At 38.5% G+C, this 27,773-nt stretch overlaps 1 protein-coding gene across 1 annotated transcript; it reads right to left on the bottom strand.

The window, feature by feature from the left end:
• Positions 1–142: 142 nt before the first annotated feature.
• LOC135696232 (fibroblast growth factor receptor 2) lies at positions 143–27,773 on the bottom strand. Its single transcript, XM_065215551.2, has 13 exons — positions 27,160–27,773; positions 15,356–15,601; positions 13,074–13,370; positions 11,080–11,475; positions 10,039–10,467; positions 8,898–9,062; positions 7,842–7,952; positions 7,065–7,246; positions 6,542–6,664; positions 5,706–5,817; positions 4,444–4,540; positions 3,000–3,105; positions 143–2,372 (listed from the first exon to the last, which is right to left on the bottom strand). The coding sequence occupies exons 1-13, from the start codon at positions 27,233–27,235 to the stop codon at positions 2,178–2,180; spliced, it is 2,535 nt and encodes an 844-aa protein (XP_065071623.1). The 5' UTR covers positions 27,236–27,773; the 3' UTR covers positions 143–2,177.

Below are 27,773 nucleotides of genomic sequence, written 5' to 3' on the forward strand. Positions count from 1 at the left end.
GCTCAGTCACTGAGTTTTTCAGATAACTTGTGAAAGTAGGGAAAATGTTATAAAAAAATGATGGGTGGGGGGGCTATTTCCTGCATTGAAAAGGTATTGATGATGTATATCAAAATTCTTCAAGCAAAAGACCAAAATTGTCCTTAGATTAGGAAAATTTTATGGTTACATATCTGCATGTATCAGCTTTTTTCTCTCTGCTAAAATACCTCACTGTTCAAGGTAAGTAGATATCTAAGTGGGAAATTCATCCACCGTAAAATTAAAAAAAGTATTCATGAATACGTGCTCATGATACTTATGATTATCAGCCTTAAAAGTAAAATAAAACCAAATTATCAATATAATATATAAAAATTTAGGTTCCTCTTACTGATAGCTAAACAATTATTTGAAAATGTCAATAAAACTCTCTTTATATCATATATACAAATATCAATACTAGATTATAAGGTAACCAACCTAAATTTTGATAACTAGTCTGAGCGTGAATATGACAATATTTACAAGGTGTCACGATTTTCATAAATGACGTCACAAGATTACTACACTAAAACGACGATGACAAAATATCTTCTGTATACTGGATTCGAACATTTCAATATCTATATAAGAAATCATATTCTTCTCTGGTCTAAAGGATCTTTCGTCAAGGAATTTATATCAAATAAATTACAACTCCTGTTTTTACCTCTGTTCGTGAATACTTTCACCAGTTTTACTACATTTTAACACTTTTCTTTATTGAAATCGCATTCAAAACCTAACATAAATGTTTTCTTAAGGAATTTCACCTGGCATCTACATTTTTAATGTGTCTTCTTCTGTGATCTTGAATATCACCCACTAGATGTTTTTATCTGTTTGCACATTGAGAATTGATTAACTAAAGCAACGATCCTTTGATCAAGGGCAAAACACTAACTGTAGCCCTATAGAATAGTCTTTCAGAGGACTCAAAACCTGGCGGTAAAGCCGGTTAAAATCAAAACTGGGAAGAGAAGAAAGTTGGATAGTTTCAAGGGGTATTTTCAAGGAAAGAATTTGGGGACCAGTCTTGAAACACCTGGTGAGATCCTTGTTTCAATTAAAAGCAACCTTCGGTACATTTTAAATTTCCCTACAACGAAATGTTGACATTTTCCATTAAAATTCAACATGGTCATCAACGTTCAACCACTAAATAATCATAGCATACTGCCGAATTTCTAGTAATACACTTTTATATATAACACATTCATATGGTTGTATGATGCATTAAACGTTCACGTACGAAAATATAATAATCATTTTAGAATTATCCAATTGATTGGCAGCTCTGACTTGTGACACAAAAAAGTAGAAAACTACTGCCTTTTCTACACCAGTTGATCAATAATTCGCAAACTACTGGCGTTCAACCTTCACAGGATATGGTGTGTTTTGTACTTATATACTTACAATACTTGCGGATGTAATTAGAGTCACAGTATGGCACAAGACTATGTTTGAAGTTTTTAACCTTGGTGGGAGAGTGGGTAAGGCTGGGGTTTATTTTTCTTTTGTGAAAAGCCACGACATTTTCCCCCTGTAATTTTGCAAAAATAAACCTTTGCTCCCAAGTATCTCTTCTATTTGCAGTCACTTTTATTCTAACATGGAATCAAAGTTAAGAAATTCAACTGCTCGGAAACACATCGATTTAATTCGAAAATAAATCTGTTTAGGCCAGCTTGCAATCACTCGAAAAAATATTGCGTTCCTAGGCAGTTAGAAAAATGGTACGTTCACTCGAGTAGTTTTTGCTTGTGGATAGCTGAAGTAACACTGTACGTAATAGACTTGGCACAGAACTGAAGCCTCTCCCACAAATATGACATGTAACAACTTTGGGCTGGGTAGAGATTTTCCGTGTGATTTTCCGAAATGAGATATAGCAGACTCTTGCTGACTTCGAGGCAAATAGCTCACTAGCAAACAAAGAATCTCTAAAGAATGCTCAGACTTTTCCAATTAAACATACTTTATCATCTTACGTATATATTTCTTGCAGCAAAGCTACCATGCTAGGTGGCTGTCACCATGAAGGAGAATAAACCATCCATTTTCAGCTCACCAACACGCCTTACCAGTTGCAACATGGCGTTCACAACAGGCATCCGAGTATCAGCAACAGGGCTTCACTACAAAGCCTTTTGCTAAACATTTGACTCATTCAGTTCCCCGCCCTCCAACGCTATTCCATTCCGAAGTGGTTCAGTTTCGGGGTCGTCGAAAACTTGGTCATCCCCTTCAGAGAGTTCGCCACTGAGTCGGTTGCTAAAATCACAGTCATCTGAATTCTCTTGACTCTCGTGTTTTAGAGGCATGTCTGCAAGTATTTCCAAATAATCCTGCAAGAATAATGGTCAGGTCAAGCTTGATGATGAACATAAACAGTAAGAGCAGCTGATTTTACAAACAGTTTTCTAATTAGTCGAACCAGCCGTTCTGATTTCTAAGTACAAGTCAGGGGTGCCGTCCTGCAAATTAGGAAGTGGGGCTGTGCTGTAGGCAACTACCAGAAGCCACACCCAAGACCACAACCATGATCTAAACATACATACTTGCCTTTTGTGTTAAAGATTCTCTGGTGCGTATATGAAATCATTCAAACAAACTATTCACCAACTTTAAAAGGATCATACTCGTTCACGGACAATCAATATCATAATAAAGGGTTAGTTCATGTTACCTAGTATGGACTTCGCCCAACCAAACATATACTGGCTTGTTAGGGGGGTGGGGGTGGTTGAGCCCCTAAAAATTGCTTTGAATTTTAAAAGAGGGGCTGAGCCCCCCAGCTCCACCCCTCCCTTCCCTGGTCAAAGTAATATGCAAGAGGATGTGCAATTCATTTAGCCTGTAACATAGAGCAAAACGACGACCTACACTTTAAAAAGGTTTTGTAAGCCTTTATAAGCCTTTAAAACCACCGCAACGGCGAGCTGTATGGGGGCGAAATAAATTTAAATACTTACGGAACCAGCTAAGTTTTCAAGGTAAGCTTGGAGGTTTGAGCAGATGTCCTTGAAACTAGGCCTTTCATTTGGATTTTCAAACCAGCACTTCAGGAACAGGTCATATCTAAAGTGGAGACAAACGAAATATTAAATTACTTTTCTGGAAAAACAAACATTGAGACTTGCAAAAGATTGTTTCTTGAAAATATTGATATGCAACTTTAAGAATGAAGACATAAACACTACCTTTGGGATATAAAGGGAAAACTTGCCCGCCAAAACCTCTAGAGCCCCGTGTTCAATGGAACTCTCGATGGGCCTAAGTCCCAGAAAGTTTTAATATGAATAAGAACAAATGTTTAAATGCAAATGCAGGGAAAGGCTGAAATGCAAACGATCAATATTTAACCATAATTTTGGTGATTCTAAAAGTTTTAATACTGCTACAAATGGCCTACCATAAGCGAGCAAGGGTTTTGAGTTTATATTAACAAAATGCAATTTTATTGAAATTTTGATGTAAAGAACTTTTGAGGGAACCAAAATCAGTCGTTTTAACAGAAGTTCAATAAACCGAATTTTTTAACCAGGACTATCTATTAAGCAAAACTTCTGTCTGGCCTACCATAAGCGAGCAAGGGTTTTGAGTTTATATTAACAAAATGCAATTTTATTGAAATTTTGATGTAAAGAACTTTTGAGGGAACCAAAATCAGTCGTTTTAACAGAAGTTCAATAAACCGAATTTTTTAACCAGGACTATCTATTAAGCAAAACTTAGGAAATCTTCAGTCTGTTATAATGAAATATTAACTTTATTTTGAAGTTCATTAAATCATATTATTTGGGTTCGTAAAAAGTAGGCTATTGCTAATCTTGTTTTTTCCGTCTTTCTGTCATGTAACAGAATAGAGAAAAGGCAGAATTTCTCTCAAACCCTTTTTCTGATGTTGTAAAATGTTTGTTTTTTTCAAAGCCATTAACAATTTCTCCTGGTATCGAAAAAACAAGAAAGGGGTCACCATATAAACTATATTGCCTGCCTAAATTATTGTATACACAAGTTATTGTATGTTCTCGTTTATAAAAATGGACTGGCATGGCAAAGAAGTCACAAGAAAAATTGACAAGTACTCTGGAAAGTGTTATCAGCACAAGAAATAACTCCAAGTAAGAGGCTTACAACTCCTGCAAGAGACCTAAAGCTTTTCCTAATACATAAGCTTTCCGACATTACAAGCCCTGCCTCGGCCCAACGTCCAATTTCTTCCTCCATTAGGGGGTTGTAGCTCCCTAGCCTTCCATTGGCACAATGCCATGATTTTTAGAGTTGATACTGGAAGAATTAAATTAGTTAGGAGCTCCAAGCTTCACAGATCATAAATCATGTTGATGGATCCTATTTTCGTCACAATGCATTTTAAATTTAGGCAAGAAAGAGAAACTATTTTTAGGCTCTTACATGTCTTTTGGACAACCTTGAGGCTGTTCCATTCTGTATCCAAGCTTTAGGAGGTCAAACAACTTTTCAACCGGAATTCCTGGATACGGAGATCCTCCTGAAAACGTTAAGAAAATCTTTAGTCACCACAGACTAACACATTTTGATATCATATATATATTTTTTCTGTCCCAATTAAAAATGTCTAATTTTAGCATACAACCTAATTTTATCTAGGCTTTGTAATATTAAGCAGAGCTGAGAAATAATCCGTGGGATTAAAAGGAAATTAATACTAATCATTGTTAATGAATACTTTATTCTTAAAATATTTGGCACTCCGATAAAGGCGATTTTCATTCAGCGTGCTAATACAATCTAAATATATAAATCAGGTCGACAAACATTCATTGCTCTATAGAGATCTAAGACAAACAATACAGTAAAGTATTAACAATGCGCAAGGTCAACGTACGAATGAAGTTTATTTTAGGCTAAATTTCTGCTAACGGACGTGCTCATTCTCATTTTCACAAATATGTTGTAAAAACGGATAATTACAAAATACGATGAGCACAATAAGTGACAAAACCTGTTTTGCTCTCCTAGGCAGTTAGAATAATTCCCAGGCCAGCAGAAAGTTGAAAAAAGCTACTGAAACAATGCAGAAATGCTGTCATCTTCCCCATGGTGCTTTTATTTAAACGTTAAAAAATTGACGATTTCTCCCCGTTTTTATTCCATGTTCGTTTGGTAAAAACGTTGACTTGCTTGTGTAAGTCTTACCTAGCTTTGTTTAGCTTTATTTCAATCTAACTGCCATTCTTGATTTGATTATTTTAAGATATAAATCCGTTTTATATGTTGCAAGCGAAAATGAATCATATAAACTCATTTTTCACAAAAGCTTGTATATAACGTTAGGCTCAGTTTTAAGAAACAGCTTTATCTGAATTTAAAAAGCTAAGAAACTTTGGTAGTTTGAACTTTTATTTTTCCCAATCACTCAAACAAGTTTTGACAAGGACAGCTGAATGCCGTCCAATTATATTTGACATGCAGATTGCATTCATTCTTTTAACTGGAAAACTTTTTCCAATTAGTCTATTGCTGAGTGCAAGTTCTATCAATTCTTGCTTTAGAATCGAATTTCTATATCCCTCTTCTGCAGGAGTTCTTTAATAGTCTAGTATATTCTTATCTAGCCATAACACAGGTATAGATTGGCAAGTAGTTTGGTTGTACAAAACCAGAATTCCTGAAATTGGTGTTACCCTACTCACCAAGTGTGAATATTTCCCAAAGCAGAACACCGTATGCCCATACATCGCTTTGTGTTGTATACACGCGATCAAACAGAGCCTCGATTGCAAGCCACTTCACGGGAAGGCGGCCCTAAAATATCAAACAGAAAATGCAAGAAGCTGGACAATTGAGTTATTTTCTAGGCTTTTGTTGAATCAGATAACTTATAAAAAAGTTTCTCCTGCTTATTAGAAAAGAGTTCTGTTCTGCATACGGGAAAATCAGTGTTACTAGACAGGCGTCTATAGGGTCAAGGATAATTCAATACCATCATCTCATAACCAGTATCTGTGAGCAGGTCTGATGGGTTCTCGGCATTTTGGCGTTTGCTTATGAATAAGAAACAATATATTTCGATTTCAACTACTTGAATCTCATATTCGTTTATTAAACAATCTTGTGGCCTACGGTGGTCTCAGGAGCAAATCCAGAAATTCAGATTTTGGTCAGGGTAAAGCATGGTGTTGTGAACATGTCGAGACAAGAAATACATCTACGGATTTAAACTTAATTCAGCAATGAAGGTATTGAATTTAGCACTAGGAACAATGATAAACTTCCAATGATAAAGATTGAAAAAGTCCAGCGGGCTACGGTTACCTCAAAGATCGAAACCGAAGCCAAATCGCTCAATGCATTTGAAGAAAATACGCTCTTTTCATTTTTTCACTGCAGCTAAGTAGTAGAGAGAACTTGGGGGAAAATGTTTAATATTTTTCATGGGATCTGTCAAAACCTCTGGATTGTCAAATGCTAGATGATTGTTAATTTAGGACTAGAAGAAATAAGATAAAAGAGGAAAAACGAAGCTTACTGTCGTAGTTTTTCTATAATAGTCAGCCTCTCTGACCGTCCTCGCCAACCCAAAATCGGCAATTTTCATTGTGAACTCTTCTCCTACTAAAACATTACGAGCTGCCAGGTCACGGTGGATACACTAGAACGAGATTGACAAATAAAAATGAGAATGATCTTTGATTTCAAAGCCAGAGGTGGATTATGCGTCTAGACGAAATAGTAAGTACCAACGTCATGAAAAATATTCATCAGCACTAAATGAAATGGAATAGATCTCGAGGGCTATCCGATTATGAATTAAAGAAGAGACGATCAAAGAAGGGCACACTCTTAAACTCAAGCTTTTATTAAGATACAATTTCTGACCCTCAAACTTTTGCAGTATTTCATGCACCTGAAGTGCGGCGAGAATGAAGTGGTCGACGTAAATGAGGTAGTTGCCATTATCTCAGTCGGGGCAATCAGAGGCTACACAAAATGGTCAAGTTCTCTTGGATCAAGTTGGCAATAATATCAAAGTTATGTAACGCATAACTAACCGACTTGCTGGCGAGAAATTCCATCCCTTTAGAAATTTGCAACGAAAAAGAAACCAGGTCCTGTAAGGTTAAGGGTGGCTCTACTCGTTGATCCACAGACTCAGGAAACGTCGGCCTCTTGGTTCGAAGAAACTGTCTCAGATTGCCGTGGGGTGCATATTCAACGACAACGTATAGTGGCCCTACGAAAAAGGAGAAAATTGAAAAAGACTATATAGGGCATCACTAAACGTAAAATTTATGTTTTTCAAATCAGTTTGAGTAGTTGCTTGCTTAGGCAAAACACATCGCGAGTAAGACTGGGAAGAATTTTTGACAAGAATGGACCAACTTTCTGAATCAATGCTGTGAAGGGAAGAAACTCGGGACCGTCTCTCATGCATTGTCATTTCATTTTTGACTTTGAAGGTTTGGCACTTCTATTTAAGAAAATGTCACTCGCGAGTAGTATAAATTCCTTTTTTCTTAATTTCTGGAATCATCAAAAAATAGAATTGGTTGAAAATAATTATGATTATCAATTAGAAAACAATTTTACAGGAAGAGAGACAGCAAGATGTGTTCTTGTCTATACAAGCATAAGAACATAATCAAAATGTTTTATTTAGAAGTTGCCATATTGCGACCATGTCTGCAGATTTAGAATCTATGGATTGCCATTTTGCGACCATGTTTGCAACGTACTTGATTGGCATCTACCGAAAATATCAGTTTATGCTTTAGCTACAATGACAGCAATTCAAAGATGCAATTAACAAAGTTAAGTTCGTTCTATACCATTTTTTATGCAGCATCCAATGAAACTTATAATATTTCTGTGTTTTCCAATTCTTTTCATTGTCTGAGTCTCACAAAGGAGGTCCAATAATTCATTTTCGGTTGCATCAGCTATAAAGGAGGAAAAACACCGTTGGTTATATTTTCAGAATAACAAAATAAAGGGTGATGTCTGGCTGGCTGACTGCCTGACTGGCTAACTGCAATGAAGTGACTGCAATGAAGTGACTGCAATGAAGTGACTGCAATGAAGTGACTGCAATGAAGTGACTGCAATGAAGTGACTGCAATGAAGTGACTGCAATGAAGTGACTGCAATGAAGTGACTGCAATGAAGTGACTGCAATGAAGTGACTGCAATGAAGTGACTGCAATGAAGTGACTGCAATGAAGTGACTGCAATGAAGTGACTGCAATGAAGTGACTGCAATGAAGTGACTGCAATGAAGTGACTGCAATGAAGTGACTGCAATGAAGTGACTGCAATGAAGTGACTGCAATGAAGTGACTGCAATGAAGTGACTGCAATGAAGTGACTGCAATGAAGTGACTGCAATGAAGTGACTGCAATGAAGTGACTGACTGACTGACTGACTGACTGACTGACTGCCTGACTGACTGACTGACTGACCGACCGACCGACCGACCGATTGGTATGACTGACTGACCGACTGACCGACTGACCGACTGACCGACTGACCGACTGACCGACTGACTGACCGACTGACCGACTGACCGACTGACCGACTGACCGACTGACTGACCGACCGACTGACTGACTGACTGACTGACTGACTGACTGACTGACTGACCGACCGACCGACCGACCGACCGATTGGTATGACTGACTGACCGACTGACCGACTGACCGACTGACCGACTGACCGACTGACCGACTGACCGACTGACTGACCGACCGACCGACCGACCGACCGACCGACCGACCGACCGACCGACCGACCGACCGACCGACCGACCGACCGACCGACCGACCGACCGACCGACCGACCATTTGGTATGACTGACCGACTGGCGGATTGACTGACTTATGCTTACCTTTTAGCATCTTGACTGCAACATACTTCTTTTCTGTTTTATGCGTCAATCCTTGAGCTTCCGCCTTTAATACTACGCCAAATGCACCTTCACCAAGTGTCTCTCCGATGATCAACGAGTCTCTGCACAATTCAGTATCTCCATCGCAAATTGATTCGAAAATGTCTTTAATAAAAAAATGATTATAGGTAACAAAAAAGCATAAGCCTTAAATTTCTAAACTTTTTATGACAGCATAAACAGCTGCAAAACATTATTTAATAAGATTTATAAACTTAATAATATTTAGGCCTAAAATACAACGAAAAGAAACAGAAAAGAATACATTAGCTTAAAGGGGCTGTGTCACAGGGGACATCCCGCATGGCAACACGCCAATTGAGCGAAAGTTGTTTGAGTGAAGCAACCCGCATTCAATAGAAAAACCAATGTTAATAGGGGAAGAAATTTCCTTTCCTCTATTAATTAAAAACCAGTGTGGAATTAAACAGTTTTTTGTAGCCGTATTCATCGTGAGAAGCTTTCACATTATCACCATATTTTTTGGAAAAAAGGATACAGCAACTCGCAGGGCTGCTCCCTGGTGAATGGGCCAAAAATGGGCCAAAATGGCAGCAAAAAATCTACCTTACCGATGTAAATTATCAGCGAAAACATTTTTGAAAGTTTGGAGGACAACTTTGGATTAATCATTTTGTGGTGAAGTGTCTAATGCCATCTAAATTCACCACGAGAAACCCAATATTGATTGGATGAAGCTTCGTTTCCTTGGCCTAGACCAATTGCTTTACACAATTCCTGTCGATCGTCGGTGCAAATGTGGAAGTATAGCAATTGTCCGTTCCATATTCGGTAAATCAATCATTAAATACAATTTATCGAGTTTATTGAAGCACCGGAACACCATCCGCCATGATCCCAATGTGCCTGTTAGGCTGAACATGCATCATATCCCGTGTACCTGGTTTGTTTACAAAACCGTGACACAACCCCTTTCAAATAAGTCGTAATCTACTGTAGCAAAACCTAGGCCTTGTTGTAACAGTAATCATATGCAAAATGACGTTAAAAATAAAAGCAAAAAGCTTCAAACTTGGTATTAGAAATACTAAACTTCAGATTACTTATGGAGATAACCTACCGTATACTTTTTGTTTAGAGCTATGCTGACCACAAATATCTGACGAAAGCAGATGAGAAACGGAACTTATCATTGAGCTGTTCGATATCATTCTGGTCCTCGTAAAAGACACAATCGTCGACTTTGGCTCAATTTCAACATTTTCGCCAGAGCCACCCATATTCGCAGGGTTCTTTTCAATGAGTTCTGCTCGTGCTTTGTTTTTCTTCCCCTTTTTCTTCTTATATAATTTCCAGACAGTGGTCATGGCAATACATAAAAACAGGCAGCAAAGTCCGACAACCGCAACAACAATCAATGTAGTTAAAAAGTTCGACCTCTTCTGCTGCTCAGGTTCAATCTTTGACGAAAGCTGTTTGCTCTTCGCAATTTCAGTTGGTCCAAAGTTTTCTTGCTTTTCCTCTTTTTCCTTTCCTTTCTTTGCTCCGTCTGGAAATATTATAAACAATGAAAAAATTTGGTCTTTGGAAATCTGAGAATTGCTACAACATCGCAATGCATGTTTAAAAGTCTAAGGAAAATCAAACAAAATTTCTTTAAGATGAATGCCGTAATAACTGACCATTTTTTGTCACAATTTTCATCACTACATAGATACATACCCCTAGAAATCGATAGGGGTGTCAACATAGATTTGTTCCAAAAATAAAACTGAGTTGCATATCTTTACACAACATGTGTCATTATTTAAGGCTAACAGGCATGTACTTGTTTTCGAGTCCTTCTCTATAGAAAGGGTACATTCTGACGACCGAAAAGGGGTATTTCGAAAAAGCTTTTACATTGTCGAGTTGATTTTCAATTGGCTGTGAAGTGCCAAGTTTCTTGATATAAATATAATCAATAAAACTTTTACACACTTTTAGTACATTTTCACACAACGAATTGCTTTGATTGTAACATTTCCAGTTATAAAGATGATAGGAATAAACATGAAAGATAATATTTATTAGGACCATAGCATATTTATTACGATAGGGCGACCCAGTCACTGAAAGACCAGCAGTCAAGTGTCCCTTACAAATATAGTTACGTTCTTACCTTTTGTTTCAACAATTTTGATATAACCTGACTCAATAGAACATCCAACGTGGTTGCAGGCGACGCAGCTGTACCAACCCTCGTCGCTGTAAGTTAAATTTTGCAGCGACAACAACACTCCGTGGTATTTCTTATTATTGATCTCTATAGATGAAGTATAATGATATTCTGTCCCGATCTGTGTTCCATTATAAGGCCGAACTAAATCATTTGCATCTTTCACAAACTTCACATTCATGTGGTTCGGAGGGTTTCCCTTCCAGTGCAAAAATCGAAAATGCGCCATGTTCATGCCACCAAGAATATCATAGCATTTCAGTACTGTACTTCCATTAATTTTTACAGTTCGATTTTGGGGATAACCCGGCTGTAAATATGGTCTCGCTTTAGTTGACTCTAGAAACAAAAAAAACAAGAATAATTGCTTTCTGGTATATTTCTTACAAGTTTGATGGAAGGCATTTCAGCTACCCTCCCTTGCCGTTACTTTAAGAGAGCAAGCAAGAAGAGAGCGGGAAGAAATTCATAATTCTTATTAAGTAAAATTTCCTAATCTCACACGCCTGTAGATCCAATCTAAGAATTGTAAAACGAAAGCTCTATATTCAGTGAACATCAAGGCTACACAATTATCTTCTCAAATAACTATGAACAAATATTCTTGATTTGCAGGTTTTGTTGACAATCTTCAGAACTTAAAGCAATCATAATAAATATAACTATACTTTATACCCAACACTGGGTCTCTAGCATTCTTAATCGGCCTAGCATGTAGAGTTCCACCTGCTAGGCCGTATTTATAAAGTAGGTTACCAAGATAGCCAATCTCGTAACAGCAATATCATGACGTATTACCTCAATTTGCGGTCTCGTCTCGTTTTAGAAATATCACAAAATTTATTTGTATGGAGTGCTTGACCTAGGGTTACGATTTAGCCAGAGCCGACACCAGCAGTGATATATAGGGGGCAGAGATCATAATATTTCCGACGACAAATCTACTTAAATGGTATATTGATGCTACGCATGCGTATCTACTTGTCAGTTCCCATTTGCAAGGTTTATGTCTAGTGGCTAAATGTACAACCCAATTTGGTATACAGTAGAAACCCGCATAAAAGAACCTAGGTTTTTTTCTGGCAGCCTCAATAGATTCTTAATTAACAGGCTGCTATTCTAAATTCCAGTCTAAAAGATTCTTAACAAGGTTCTTATATACGTACAGGCTTTGCATACATTAACAATGTTTTCCACCGCAAGAATTCTCAAAAAAGGACACACTTAAACCAGCTTTTGTTATGTTAAATTTCAACCAATCTTATGAATTTGTGTTGTTAGATTGTCCAATTAGAATGCAAACCTGATTTACTCTAAAAACCCTTTTTTCTTATATGTATATAAGAACCTTTCCAAATTTCAGCCTCCTGGGGGTTCTAATCATGGGGTTTTAAAGGTTAAATTTCAGCCTCAATGTTCTTATAAAAACAGGTTTTTTATGCGGGTTTCTACTGTATCAAGACAAAGGACCACTAAACTATTCTGCAAGGATCAACTTTGGATATTTTCAGACAATGCAACATAAAAAATCGATTAAAAGCAAAATTGCAAATGACAAAATTGCAACAGTTGCAACTGACTTGTTGAGAGTCCTAAAATTTTCAGACAAGCATTTGGATTTTTTGACAAACAGTCTTATAGGGAGCGATGCACCCTCTCATGCCCCCCCCCCCCCCCATTGGCATCGGCTCTGGGTTTAGCAATTAAACTTCAGTCCGGCTTCCAGTTATATTGTTTTTATTTTGAGTCAAACCTCTCCAACCATATGTAACATGAGGGCCAAAGCTCATTATTAAAAACATGAAGGGACTGAGTCGCTGGTTTGCCCAACCTGATGGACACTGGAACTTGCTATAGAACAATAGAATTCCATCACAATAGAACTCAAAGAAGGTCTATTTACCATGAGGGAATGCCTTTAAAATTGTTAAACATACCGATTACATTAAGGTTGAATGTGTGATGAATGGATCCATAATGATTCGATACACTGCACGTGTAGTTGCCATTGTCCGACAACACAAGATCGTTCAGTTTCAACGTGTGATGTGAGGTATTTGTCTCTCTCACTCTTCGCTTCCAATTGGCTTGACCATTTTTGAGCCACTGATATTTCATTGGTGATTGGCCCTCTGCGAGGCAGGTGAATTGAACGTTATCGCCGTGCGTCAGTATAGATAGCTGCTGTCTCTCCATTTTGCTGTATTCGATGAACACGGGCGATCCAGAACGTTCTGCAAAGTAATACGACCAACATTTAATATACGAATAAAACTGAATTGAATTTAACTGAATTGAATTGAATTTAGCAACATTAAAGGTACGGCATGAATGAGTAGGCCCTCGCTTAATGCTCGAAAGCTATTGTTCGAAATTCGTAGTTATTATTTCACTCGAAAAGCATGATCCTGATGTCATTTTAGCTTTAAAGGTTACTGTCGTATTTCTGCGACACACCCTGGCTGCATAAAATTGAAGTAACCATTATCATCAGCAATCCTTAAGATAATGGATTGACAATATCAACATATCCATTAAGCTGTGCTCCTATTGTTTTAGAACAAAAACTATTGTCTTCCATATCATTTGGGGGTGACGACCGGCCCCCTCGTCCCCCAGGTGTCCGTCAATGGTGGCAAACTCTACTCTTGAGAATATTTAGGTACCACCGCTAACGCCAGTGCCAGCACAAACCCAAGTGCCACCACCAACTGAAGCGACACCACCCGTTCCAGTACTCCTGCCACATTAGGCTAAGGGCCTGCTCATTCGGTGGAATCACGGACGCGTGACGAAACATCTTCAAGGAAAGCTCACTGTAATGTCTATCCAAATTGTCTTAAATTATATTTACCATCTGGTAATACCCATTAAAATCACAATTGATGGGGGAAATTGAATCTACACTTGAGGGCGTGGAACTGGTGGTCACATTTAGAAGGAGATTAGTGGTTACGGATATCAGTGATAAAGGATGAAAGACATTCATTGAGAGAGGACAGCGTGATGACGTCATTTTCTAAGAATCTGAAAACGAGGCGTGCCAGGCTCGTTATATAGAACTGGTCAAGCTTCAACTTAATAGGCAGAATTAAGAGAATTAGCTGACGTTTCAAAAGTAATAACTTAAGATCACTGGTTAATGCCTTCAGGGTAAATGTAGAATATCCTGAAAATAATGGACAAAAGGCTTCGAGTTATAAAAACTGATTCTATTTCGAAAAGGCTACCTCAACCATTACGAGCTATCATTGAAAACTTTGATAAAAACATAAGGTACATAAGCGTAGGAGCAAACACCCACTGAAGGTACCCCTCCCCTAAAATAAATCTTCAAAAACACAAGCATGTGCTATCTTCACTTTCCTTTACAATCATTTTTAGTTTAAAAAAGAATCTTGGTTGCTCGAAAATAATTTACAAATCTCAAAATCCAAATAATCTATAATTTGAAATGCAACAAATAGCCGTGATGATCCTTGAGCAAATATTGGTTACCAATTATCAATTAAAAGTTGAATACATATTAATAAAAAATGGCTGTTTTCTAGCTGTCCTTTGTAAGAAAATAGGTACTGAAAATATATATTCCAAGACTCCAAATGCTTTAATATTCATTGGCTTTTTCCTTGGACTAATTTCGGATTCACAAGCCGAACCATTTAAAGATTCTGTCCATTTTTTTAGTAAAAAGAGCCTGATAAAACAAAAGATCGCATTTTCTCGTCGGTTAAGGCTGTTTTACTAGCAACAGCAGTGCTCTCGATTAAAATTTTTAAAAATGCCCAAATCAAATGTCTTGTTTATGACCCATATTTGTTATCTTTGTTGTCAAACGAGCACGGTTGGGTATGCTTTTTAGTCACTGTTTTAAACAATGTTGACAAAACTTATCTTCTTTTTAGTCAGTTCTCCATTATGGAAGTATAAGAAAGTTCAGTGCAAGAATTTAGAGAAAATTCAAAAAAGTCTTCTAGAAAGGAGTATTGAAAAACTGAAAACTTCAGGACCAAAAAATAAGTACGTGATTTATTTTCTTAATAATGACGATAATCTCTCTAATAGGTAAAAGGTAAAAAGATATCAATAGCCGTGATATTAAAGTTTCCACCAGAACCCAAATTTTGAACCCAGAACCTGAAAATCTAATAATGGTGCAACCCTTGAATGTAATGGACAAAACCTCAAAAAAGAGAATTGAAATGTATGCTCAACTCACCTGTAACCACAACATTGTAATTTATCACGCTTCTTTTCGTTTCTGAGTTTTTACATGTATAAATACCAGCATCAGACTTGGTCAGCCGTTGAATTATCAGTTTCCTTCCACCGTTTCGTAGTGAGTAATGCCCCCTCACTTCCATGGCGATTCTTCGGCCATCTTTGAACCACCGTATATTTTCAACTCGAATCTTACATTTCAGTTTGAGCATCGAATGCATTGACTTCTTCATTATAACAGGTCCTGAAAAAGGGCGATGAATTAAAATAATGGGCATATAGGCTAAGAGGGTGTCTGACTTCTGTACAATGCTAGTTCGTCAAAGCGCTTATGAAGGTACTTTATAGTAATCAGTTATCTTTATAAAGACTGACTCTAAAATCCAAGTTATAAGACTGTTGGTTCAACTGGGGGCATTTGGACACACCAATTCATCCTAGAAACAGTTATCTTTTGACTCGGGAAAGCAAGAGCGTCATCGCCAATCCTCTCCGCTTGTTTGATTTGTTGCATATGCAGACAAATTTAGTTAAAAAATCATTAAAACGATAGGCCTACGCTGATCCTTTACCAAATTTCAAATGTGAATATGCAAAAATTTTGCAGAAAAATTGGCCTCTTTAGCGATCTATGGCATTCGATCCCCACGACACCCTGCCAAGACAGTCACGTGTCACGTGTCTTTGCATCAATATCATGTACGTGTCACGAATAATGGTTGCCTCGTTTCAGTAAAAGCCGGTTCAATTCACAGCCACTGTTCTATAAAAAAGACTGGATCGAGTTCCAATTGTCTTGAAACACTTAAAATTTGAAGCCCGCTCAATTTCAAAAGAAAGAAAAAGCCCGAGCAGCTGAAAACATTGCTTCCAATGAGAGACGAGGCCCTCGACTCGCTTGGGCTGTTCTGGGGCCCTCCTTCGCATAGCGACAATCTTTTCAAAACGAAAACTCGATCCAGTCTTTTTTATAGATCAGTTTTTACAGCTAGTAAAGCCAATGTGGAAGGAATACAGCATTGCTCTTTTAAACTCGTCGGTAGCTTGGCAAGGGGAAGCTTTTTAATACCATGCAGTACAGGTCAAACTAGTACGTTACGACACTGTTTTGTCACAAGCAGGGCAAAAAGGGTTAGCGACAGTGATTTTATAAACACTGCCGTCACATCACACATTCGATCGGTGTCTTTTGGCTGCAATTCGTTTTAATCGCTGCTGATCTCACAGTTCGGATCGGGGAGTCTTTAGTGTGTGCTGCATAGAATAAACTTGTATAGAATCAGACACGCAGTTATCTAGGCCGTGGCTATGTAATCCAAGGAGCTCTGACATTTGCCTAAGGAACTCTAATGCTACTCGGGTCTAATGTTAACACAGGTTTCAACGCTTCTTGTGCAAACAAAATTCGAAGCCAGCTCATAAGCTTTATATAGCTTTAAGGATACGTTTTGTCAACTAAGCTCCACCCTCAAACTTGGGATCCCGCCAAGACTACAATATAGTGGTGCAGAGTGCAGCAGTATTCATCCATTATCAATCTAATGGGTGGAAACTCTGAAAACTTCTCTAGAGAAATTACGAGAAGTAAGTGTGACATGGGTGTAGTGGAGGAAATTCTCGTCTTTTCAATGAAAAAAAAATTTCCCCGTGGACGGTGGGGTTATGGTGCTTTGCCTCTACTTTTTTGCCAACAAAAGGGCTTTCACTTTGACCCTTCGATTTATCCTTCCCCCCCCCCTACTTTCCAGCTTGCGCGAGAGCCTATGTTTCATGTCATTTGCCATGTTATCAAAACTTGTTTTGACCCTGCAGGGGTGTTGTGCCTGGGGGCATAGGGATTAGCGTCCTTGATATTTATCTCAGATTTGATTTTGACAACTTGATATGCCAAGATCCTTCGGAATTTGACGTGACAAGAAAAACATTGTGCCCCCCAAACAAAACATACATCTGGGGCTCAGCCCCGTCAAACTGGCTGATGATTAGGTGACAGAAATGACAAAGAGGTCGTTCTAAAAGGTAGCATTTCGATGTCCAGCAATAACTACATTTGTTAAAAGGTAGAAAATTGGATATAAAATTTCAAAAGCAGGCACGCCTTCTTCTTGAAGTTTCAAAGAAGATGGTGAAAAATTATCTTAGAAGTTTGTCAATTCGTCTAGAGCCCACTCTGATACGTGCTCCGGCGTCGTGAAATAAAAAATATCTTTTGAATGTTGTAGAATAACTTCGTGAGGACTCTCACTTCTCTTTCCTAGCAAAGAGAATCCCGACTTTAGTTCACGAGACCTTGTGAATTCTCTTAAAGTTTGTACATTTTTCGAGTATGTTGATGATACATGCGTCGTAGCTTTCTAGCAGCAGAGCTTAGAAAAGCGCCGTCGCCTTCGGGTCGATTATTTATTTTTGTAGAGAAAAGAGTCTTAAGAAATGTTCCGCTGCAGGTGAAGTTAGGTAGCATATCTGATTTCGGCTCAGCTCGTGAGCAAAAGTCGAACACCCGTCGTGCAATTATACATCTAATAGATAAATACATTTATCCACTTTTTACGGAGTTGTGTTAAAATGCGAATAAGTGGAGTACAAAAGTGGCCTCCTGTAGGTAGGCTCAGTCGAGATTATCGCTATGAAAATGAAGGAATAACTCAAGGCATGCGGGTGGATAGAAACTATGGTTGCACCGTGCGGTGCCTATTGTCCCAAAGACAAGGGAGTTTGTCACAAAATTGAACAGGATCTAGGAGTCGGACATACTGCAACTAAAGGGCAGCAACTTCTAATTGGTCCTTTATTTGCAATAACAAACACTAAAAATACAAACAGTAAAGTCAGGTCAAATCCTCGCGGGACATGATTCAAGGACGTATACAATCGAGGCTCTCCTAATGGACAGCAAGTCAGAGTACAAAAGCGCCACTAAAAATAAATTCGAAAATAAAGCAACATATTTGAAATAAATTGGATGAAGAATTAATCTTCTGAGGTAAACAAAAGTCTTAAGGAACGTACTTGACACGTCGAGGCAAGAAGGATGGGTTGAGGTTGAAATCTGGGAAACGGCCCAACATATTAAGCCAAAAGCTTGTGATGACACTGCTTAGGCCGGCCTTTCCTCTTTGTCTTGTCAGTCGTTCTTTCACATGCTCACGCCCCAATGATTGAACAATATATGAGTTTTGTTATTTTTCGCGAGTTTGCACGACTTCTGCAATTATACCATGTTTGTACTTCCAAAATCGAGGGGCAATCTCTCTTCTAAGGTGTTGTATCTCTAGAGCAGAGGTGTTGTCAGGGCCCACGCCACCAGGTGGTGGCCATGGCCCCCACTATTTTGCGAAGCAAGTAGTTTTAAAGCTGCAGTAAAAGGGGAAAAAAGCCTTGGCCCCTACTTTTGCTAGCCTGCCCCCCCCCCCAAAAAAAACAACTTCCAAATTCGTGACGGGGCCCCTGGTAGTGCTATCAAAATAACAAGGGGACCTTGCGGCATAATGGTACAAAAACAACACCAAATGTAGAAATAGGCTAGTAATCGGCATTAACAAGGGTGGCTCAGCCCCTAGCACTACACCCCTGCTCTCGAGATATGCCGATAAAACAGTAGGATTCGAGATTTTCCATCGAATAATTTGCCCCTCGTTTAGAATCACGAAAGCCGGGTCACGGTGCATTGTGGGTTGTTTAGGCCAATGCGATTGTAAGAATGACTTTTAACCATTGCCAGAGCACGAAGACCTCTGTTTACTGTTCTAAAAAGACACAGTTTCAATTTTACTATCAGATTTTCATTTGATGCATAGATAATTGCGTGGATGTGAAAGAAAGAAGTCGTCGTGAAAATGATACTAGCGTTAGGTTTCGCAAAGGAATTTCAGTTGTAAGCTCCTGGAAGTCACCGATAAACAATGAACACAATACAGACCACTACTCATTGTCATGACCATGATGGATTTCGTCAAAGAACAAATGGTAACTGTTTGCCCCGTGGACCTCTAAATGAGATTCATCCTCCCAAGAACCCAGCATATCATAGATATACACTATAGATTATACAGATTGGACAAAGCCATAATAAGATTTAAAAACTTGATCTGTTCCTAGATTTGATCAACATTTCATGCGAATCCGGAAAGAAAAGAAGTTTAAGACTTTTGCGAATCGAGAGGTTCTGTCAAAGTTCCAGCTTGTACCAATAATACTGTTCCTTCTCTAATAATAGACCACGTCAAATCGATGCTCCCCAATCATTTTCCCTTACGAAATAGTATTACTACCAAACAATATTCCGTTCTGTTTTCATCGCCCCTTTCTAATATGCAGTTATTGAAATTGCCAACAGATGTTGAAATTGGCAAACGATCGTGTGTAGTCCAACAATCAGAACATTAGTTCCACTTCTGGACGTTTGTGGTATTGTACGTAATACTGTTCGTGGTACTGTTCGCGCTAACGAACAGGCCTAACGTATTCTGGCATGCTTTTACATTTCTTATTCCTCCGGGTTGGAATCTTAGTACAGGTAAGGTCACATTCTTGTGTTCTTTTCGTTCCCTCCGTTGTTTGCGGAGACTCTTTTCGCCATTTCTATACGGTGGGTGCCTAATTGACGCTTTTCTGTACCCCAAATATAATCAAGTTGGTACACAGATACGTGTAGTATTCATGGGAGTTTAATGACATGCAAGTTTTTAAAGAATACGAGTTAAAATTCAATGGAAACGTTTGAACCGGGCAATACAACATATCAAAAAATTTCAATTCTTTCATTGGTTGGATCTCGGGGAACATGTTGCAGATTCAACAAGATTTGCAGATTAAGAGGTAGTTCACTATGTTTTTTCTCCTTATACGGTCAAAAGTGAAAAATGCTAAAAGCATTTTGTGAAGTCGCCACTCTATTAAGCGATTTTAGGTCAACCCAGAATACCGCACCGTCATTCTCCCTATGGCTAGCATGAGCCAACTATAGATGAAATAGAATCCAGCTGATAAATTTTCGCTATTCATCATCTTTAGGGCAAATATTCTCTTTGCTGTTTGTATAATGCGTGCTGTATCATTTTTAAGTGAAAGCAAATTGAAGCCCGTCTGCCCAAACAGTAATATTTAAACATATGGCCCTGCCATTAAAAAAGAAAAGATTGATCGAATGACTCTCCTTTACCCAATGTATTAAATGAGACTAAACTGGAAAGACTTGTGAAAGAATCACAACTAAGACTTGGGTAGATAAAATCTATGTCCTTCCTTCAAGACAAAACGTTTCGAAACATTTCCAAAACAAGGCGTAGTTTACAGTGGCGCAACTTGACCTTCCTGACAGGGGAAGGGGGGGGGGGGGGTGTGGAAGGTCCTCAAAAACAAAATTTAACGAAAAAGACGTCGATGAAAAATGTGTGCGTGTTTCACCTAGTAATTGACGATTAACTAAATATTTACCGACCAAACATGAAGAATATTGAGTGTCACACCCCCGCTATCTACCCCCTTAATTATTTTTTGGCCTTGGAATTGCATTGGGTTTAGCGCAGTAATGGGTGGACTTTGTCTTATGGTTCTCATCATGGGAATAAGACCTTGCCTCAACTCAGACAGAGACATAAATTAAGTACATCATTAATTGACGTAAATCATAAAACTTCTTGTGAAAAAGTGGCGAAAGCTGATGGGACTTCAAGTCTTGATACAAAGAAAATCCAACTTTATGTTAATGATTTTACCAGATTTGAACCATACCCAATTATTGCTAGTGTTTGAGCTTGACAAATCCAGCTGTTGCCTTTGGGTCAACTCAAATGATTCATTCTACTCCGGGTAAGCTTACAACTTGGCTGACCCAAAGCCCTTTGGAAATCTCAATCTAGTCTCAGCTCAGGTCGCTCAATTTCAAAAGAGATACTCGAGTCTTGCTAAAACACGAAAGCTGTTGATACTGAAGGCACGCCTGTTGCGATAAATGGGTCACATCGGCTTTTTGACTTCCTCGTGGTTTGATACAAAGCCCTTGATACAAAATCAAAGCCGCGGCGGCTATTTGGCCCCAAATCATCGATAGAACATAGTATCTTTTCAAAATATTCTTTATAGAATATTGTATTTATTCCAAGTATTCTTTTTATATTGTGAGATTCTATTTGATGACAATATGATACCAATTTAAAAAATTATAAAAGGATCTAGAGTGTTCTTTGAGACCTTTTTTGAAAATATTGCAGAAAGACCCCCATGTACTCCCCCCCCCTTCAAAAAGGAGGCTTCTCTCACTAAGCCTTGATATTTTACGAGCACACAATGTTCAAGAGCATTTGAAATTTCACCATGCTTCATTTTTCTGCAATATTAAGATAAATACAAAATTTTGGTTTAAAAACTTGATCTGACTGACTCTGACTGCAAACCCCAAATTTCATAACAAAAAGAATTTTACCCAGCAATTTGCCGCCAAGGGGGAAGGAAAATTTTATCAGGGTATGGCTCTTGATGGAGTTCATATAAAATCTCAATTATATAAGCAAGCTCGATTTCAAAGGTTTAGGTCGAGTAACCTTGAGTAAGTGTTGGATTTTAAGGTCAAGTTCAAAAAGCATTTTCGCAAACGGATATACGTAAATCTTGCTTTGAGGCCATGTAGCTCAAATGCAGCCGCAAGAGAAGTAACATCTGCTCCGTTCGCAACTTGAATGTAATTATTAAAATTCTGTAATTTTCAATTAAGGGCTCAAGGCAAGCGGTCAGTCTAGTCAAACATGAGATGAGTCAGTGTGTAAAACTGTTGCGGGAATCCACCATCGCTTTGGCAAAAATTTGACTTGAAACCATAGCAAGCAAGTCCTTTATAGAATAGTTTTGTTTCAACTCTTAACCTTATCGACGCAATAACGCCTCCTTCTTCTATTGATTAGTCATACGACCCTAATTTACGACCATCTTTTGGTTATCGCTTCAAAAAGTGACGCAATCATTTCTGTAAATTTTTTACATTATATCTCTTTTCCCGATAAACTTTTCCTGGTTTGTATAAATATGATTTTGAAATAACCGTTCCAAGCGAACTAGAGCAAGTCTTACGTCACTCGCCCTAGACTCCTACAAAATAAACGCTCCAACTGATTTCAGTTTTTAAGGACACCATTGTTTCCAGTAGTTTTGGAAAAATTTGAACCCTTTCGAACTTGTGTCAAGCGTGTATACTTTAGGCCAAGAGGTAATATTTTGGACTTGTGGGAGAGGGGGGAAACGTACGAAAAGACAACTAACACAATGTTCGAAAGTGGACAAAATGACCATTAGAAAAAAGCTGGGGTTATAGCCTCCGGAACCCCTTTTCTGTTGGCCATGAAACCTAGATGATAATTTGTTGCTTCTAGCTGTAACAGCAGTGATAAGATATTTCCTGCCTGGAAAAGTAATTGTGTTTATGTGCAAAGAGAGACTAGCATCACGAGAGCCTTGACGAGATCTCAAAGCTTCCGCCGCGTAGGAGAATGATAATGGCACCTAGCAGCAATTACATCCGTTTCAAAGCCATAAACATGGAGCCGATGCGTGCCATTATCACTTCCTTACACCCCAGTATACAACTTCACTCTGACATGGGGCTTTCCTTTCCTCTATTATCTAGAAACGGCTGTTGTATGGTTGTAAGAAGAATTCAAAAAAATCAGTTAGCATTTCAAAGAAAAACTAAGGTGAAGAAGGCCCTTGAAAATTTTGCTGGCATAATAGCAGGGCCCGCGCCACTGGAGGGGCCAGCAACGTAAAGAAAGTTTCCTTCTACCCTCTCTAACCCAAATTGTGACAAAAATTTTGGTTATTATGATGTTAATCCTTTATTTCACAAAAAAGTAGGGAGGTCATAGCCCCCTGGCCTGCCCCTTGTGGCGCGGACCCTGAGTATATGGTGGTACAAATATATGGCAGAATGGAAAAGTCTAGAGACAATAAAAAGACTGGACTGGGAAAAGGGCAAAAGGTAATTGCCCCGACACCCATTTTGTGAGGAAGGAGGAAGGAGTCTTGTAGAGATGTGAAAACGAGGACAAAAGAGGCTTGGGTGTCGCAATAACAGCCTCGGAAGCACTACAGTAGCGCAGCGGAACCACCTAGTCCAGCTGCTCATTAATACCATCTAATGTCTGAAGAACACAGCCAGAGCAACGATTCCAGCTAGACATGTTACTGGTTATTTCTCCATGGTAAACCTCTCTATGAGATAATCAGTAAGCTCAGGAAATGACATGATGTGAGGCCATCTTGTAATCTAGAAAGATCTTAAAGGAATTACGAGGGCGATGATTCGGAAATCTTCAGCGGATTGAAAAATATATGTCCTACACAACCAAAGATTATAGGTTCTGGAATGCATATCTAGATCACCTTTTTAAAGAGATGATTGATGACTATATTGGCTATGATCAAAATTTTGAAAACTAGTGACTGGAGACTGGCGCCTAATCGTAATGGTAGCTAGTGACATCATACTGCTAATAATGATAGTAATAATAATAATAATAATGATAATAATTATGATGACGATGATGTCTTGCAGAAGTAGAATTACAAATGATGGGATGATGGGAGCTACTCAATGGGGCTTAAACATTCTGTGACAGAAATGGAAGCCTCTTGTAGTACCTAAAAAGGAAGGAAGACGCTCTGTCCTTCAATGCATCAACAGGAAGGTAGAGGGCAAAACCATATCGTGATCTGGAAACAAGCTTTTTATAGCATTGTGGCGTTAAATGCCACGATTGCTGGTCCTACTAACGTGATTCCTTCCATCATCACGCTATAATATCTACAACGATCGTTCGTGATCTCAGATTATTGTGATTATCCATGGTTAGGACAATCTGATTATCTCTAGTCAAGAGAATGGCACCAGATGTGCTTTACTAAACACACTACCCTGTGTCATAGACCCCTTGTATCTGGCAAAGAAAGCAACGCAATCCAAGGTTGGGTGTATTACCCCCACTAGTGGCTTGTATTCCGTTAAGTATCCGAGACCATTCAATCTCAGGTTTTCTTTAATCAAAGAGGCTTCTTAACAAATCATAAAAAGAACCACAAATGATGATACAAATGAAAGTTGCCCGCGTAAACATACATTTGCACAGACTCTCGTGCAGGCCTAAATACACGAGACAACATTTTTACCAACAACTTATCAACATTGGATCTTCTCTCAAGCATGTTATCAGTGACGTTAAGAAAACCGCTAAAATTCTAATCCTAATTTGAAAAAGTAATAGTTACTGGGATTGGGAATAGGGTACTACCAAATAGGACAGAAAAGTATTTCACTTGAACTGGTGTAGCTTGTCGTCTACTAGGCCTTTCTCTTTCAGCAGGAGTCATACGTCAAAATGTTTTTGGTGTTGTACATTGCGAGAGGCAATACACTCTTGCAAACAGCGTACGAGATTTCCACAAAAACAAAAAGATTTCCAGGGATTTTCAGATAAAAAAAATAGACTTGCCCCTCGGTCGGTACGGCGAAGGTGAAGGATCCGGTTCGGATAATCCGATTAACCTAGTGTCATACACGTCAAGGAGTTTTTTCGACTACATCAACGAATCACAGGTCGCCTAGGGTCAGGGAACGCTCTCCTAGAAACATGACATCAAGCAAAACATGGTAGCTCTCCGGATTGTTCATGTCCGCCGGTCGGTACAATGTATATGACACTACCGTTTGGGTTTTCTGCTTTCAGCAGTGTGGCAGTATTTATCAAGTGAAGTTGAAGTTCTGTTTTTCAAATAAAAGACAGATGAATCACAAATTGCTGTTTTCAAAGCCTAGACGCTTATAGACACGCCCATCTTTGGTTATCTTGGTTATCTAGTCATTCATCAAACATAAGTGTTTATGAATCTCGATTCTCGCCATGTTCGCGGAAATTGCTAAATTATAGGTAATTGAATTAGCATTTATGACTTATTGTTGTTTTCGAGGAGAGTATATAGTTGGAAGTTTGAGTAGTTTGAGTAAAAATATCAACCACATCGTCATAGCGCAGATGTTTTAAACAACGAGAAACATGCGATTAAATTCCTTGCAAAAATCCTTTAGTGAAGCACATTGGATATGTCTCGAAAGTTTGGCCTACGTGTTTTGGTGTGCTTCTGTAAGCGATAGAACAGGTAGATCACGTTTCACAATTTGTAAGGAAATGCCACTACTCTTAAAACTTTTACCCAAATAGATGGCGGAAGTGTCTGACATGTTTTACAGTCGGCCTGCACGAACAAGTAGAGCCTGCCATGCGTTCCATTAACACAAATCATGCTAGTTCTTTGTTTATTAGAGCAAAATTTCGAACTGCACGACTGGAAACAGTAGTTGTTTTAGGTCAAAGTGAGATCCACGTCATTCACTCGGCGGTCTTATGTGATTTAAGTATGGAAAGGTGGTGATGTCGGCCTTTGTCAAACTGCTCTTTGTCAAAATACAGCAGTTGTTTATGTACATCGACCAAAAAATCACATGAATTTTTATGACTAATAAAACCTGCTGAATATAGACACAGCTTTGCAAAATATAAATCTATTAGCATAAAGAGATATTGCCATGCGGTTGCAAACATTCCAATAGGGGTGTAATAAAAGACCTTGAACTTCTTTTTGCTTGAACTAAAACACTCAGTGAGAGACAAGTTAATGCTGTTCACTGGACTGAAATTTGCAATATTGCAATGATTGCAACACACAAAAGTGGGGACATGTCAATTATATGTCCCCTTTTTGTCCTCTAAGCCCCCTGTTCTTCGTTGATATATCTCGATATTCCATTCACATACTCGTGATTTTGGATTTTCAACAGGCTAACGGACACAAATACTCACGACGATAAACTACACCTGAAACCCCGAGAAAGCTTTGATGTCTCCTTTAATGTTTCTTTGGCAAACATAAACAAATTTGCCCAGGGCAGGGTAAATACACGAAAATTATCGCTGTAAAGAGATTTGATAGCGATTAGCTTTTTGTCCTTTGCGTTTAAAAGACTCAACGAAGAACAATGATGTGTGCATCGCCGTTCAATTCCTATTAGTAAAACGACTGGATATCAAAATTAACCCTTGCTGTCGATTGTCCTTACACTGTGTTTGTTTTCTAAAACAAGCAGCCTGTACTTTTTATTGCAGAGCAAATTGAGGACGCAGCAGATTTAGCCATTTAATCGCGATTATCGATCGCAAACGAACATCAAGGGCTAACCATTGGTGCTTGATACAGAAACCTGCGATCAGTCCAGCTTCAGAGACAGATTCCTCGTAACTTATCCTAAATCTTTGTTATGTCTTTAGGGGTGGAGGTTTCTCGATCTTCAATACAATTGTTTTTAATCGTTTATTAACAAGACCTTACAGTATCATTTCATGTTAGTTGTACATATCTATGATTGCGTATCCCTCTCGTTCAAAAATCTTATAATTGGTCTAATCGATGTTTCTCTCGCCTCTAATAGGATTTTGGTCTACCCAAAACAAAGTAAACTAAACGAAATTAACTGAAAGGTTTCACAAAATGATCGTAATTAGATAATACTGACGTTTATTTGATGTAGGTTGAACTCGGGTCTGAATTAAAGAGCACCCTGCATTGGTGATTTGAAACAGAGCATATGGTATCATTAATAATTGGCATTATGAACAAATTCAGTGATTTCTGAATTAAAGTTTACGACGATTGAAGATGATCACAGCGTCAGTAGACCTTTGTTAGTAAAGTGTCAGGGTTTGCAACATAAAAAGCAGTTACACGAAGGAGCGACGGAGGGTCACGACATGATTCGCTCACCTGAATATCTTGCTCCGCTGTCGACCTCAGAAACCATTTTGAAGCAGACGAGTAAAAACATTAACGGCCTGAACATTATGATCGAATTGCAGTATTACTTTGTATCATCGCTGCACAAGGAACGACCAAAGTACACTTGGAAATTTTTGCACAGCAGCCAACAGGGCATTTAACTTGAGATACCTTGGTGCCAATTTGGTGATGAGCTCTGAAAATTACTGTTGATGATTTCCAGCTGTACGCATCACTCGAGTTCGCCAGGACCATTCCTTTGTACTGCCGTACTTGTTAAGTCGATTTGCTCGCGATTCTCCCATAAAATGCGGATTTCAAAAACATCATACACCAATATCTAACCTTCTTACAGGCCATTAATAAGCCTTTGTACACCGAGGAGAAAATTTGATACCCTACAAATCCTCGCAGCTTGGTTTGCTTATTGTCCAACAAAACTTCAAAAACTGCAATGTTTTGATAAATCCATAACTAGTGCCTTTTCATCCTTGATTATTCATGTTGGCGTTGAGCAATTAACAACGAATAGCGATACATTTCGCTAGCATCCTGTAACACAATTTATGATTGGCACCCGATCACCTAAACCATGTATTGTT

Source organism: Rhopilema esculentum, chromosome 14 (genome assembly GCF_057945365.1).
Source record: "Rhopilema esculentum isolate cy_ngs chromosome 14, ASM5794536v1, whole genome shotgun sequence".
Taxonomy (NCBI): Eukaryota; Metazoa; Cnidaria; class Scyphozoa; order Rhizostomeae; family Rhizostomatidae; genus Rhopilema; species Rhopilema esculentum.

Bases quoted from the DNA above. Each gene is read 5' to 3' on its own strand.
- LOC135696232 (XM_065215551.2), bottom strand. From the start codon at position 27,235: ATGTTCAGGCCGTTAATGTTTTTACTCGTCTGCTTCAAAATGGTTTCT. The intron at 13,371-15,355 runs GTGAGTTGAGCA...ATTACTTTGCAG, and splicing joins TTACAATGTTGTGGTTACAG to AACGTTCTGGATCGCCCGTG. The intron at 7,953-8,897 runs GTAAGCATAAGT...CCTCCTTTATAG, and splicing joins TGCAGTCAAGATGCTAAAAG to CTGATGCAACCGAAAATGAA.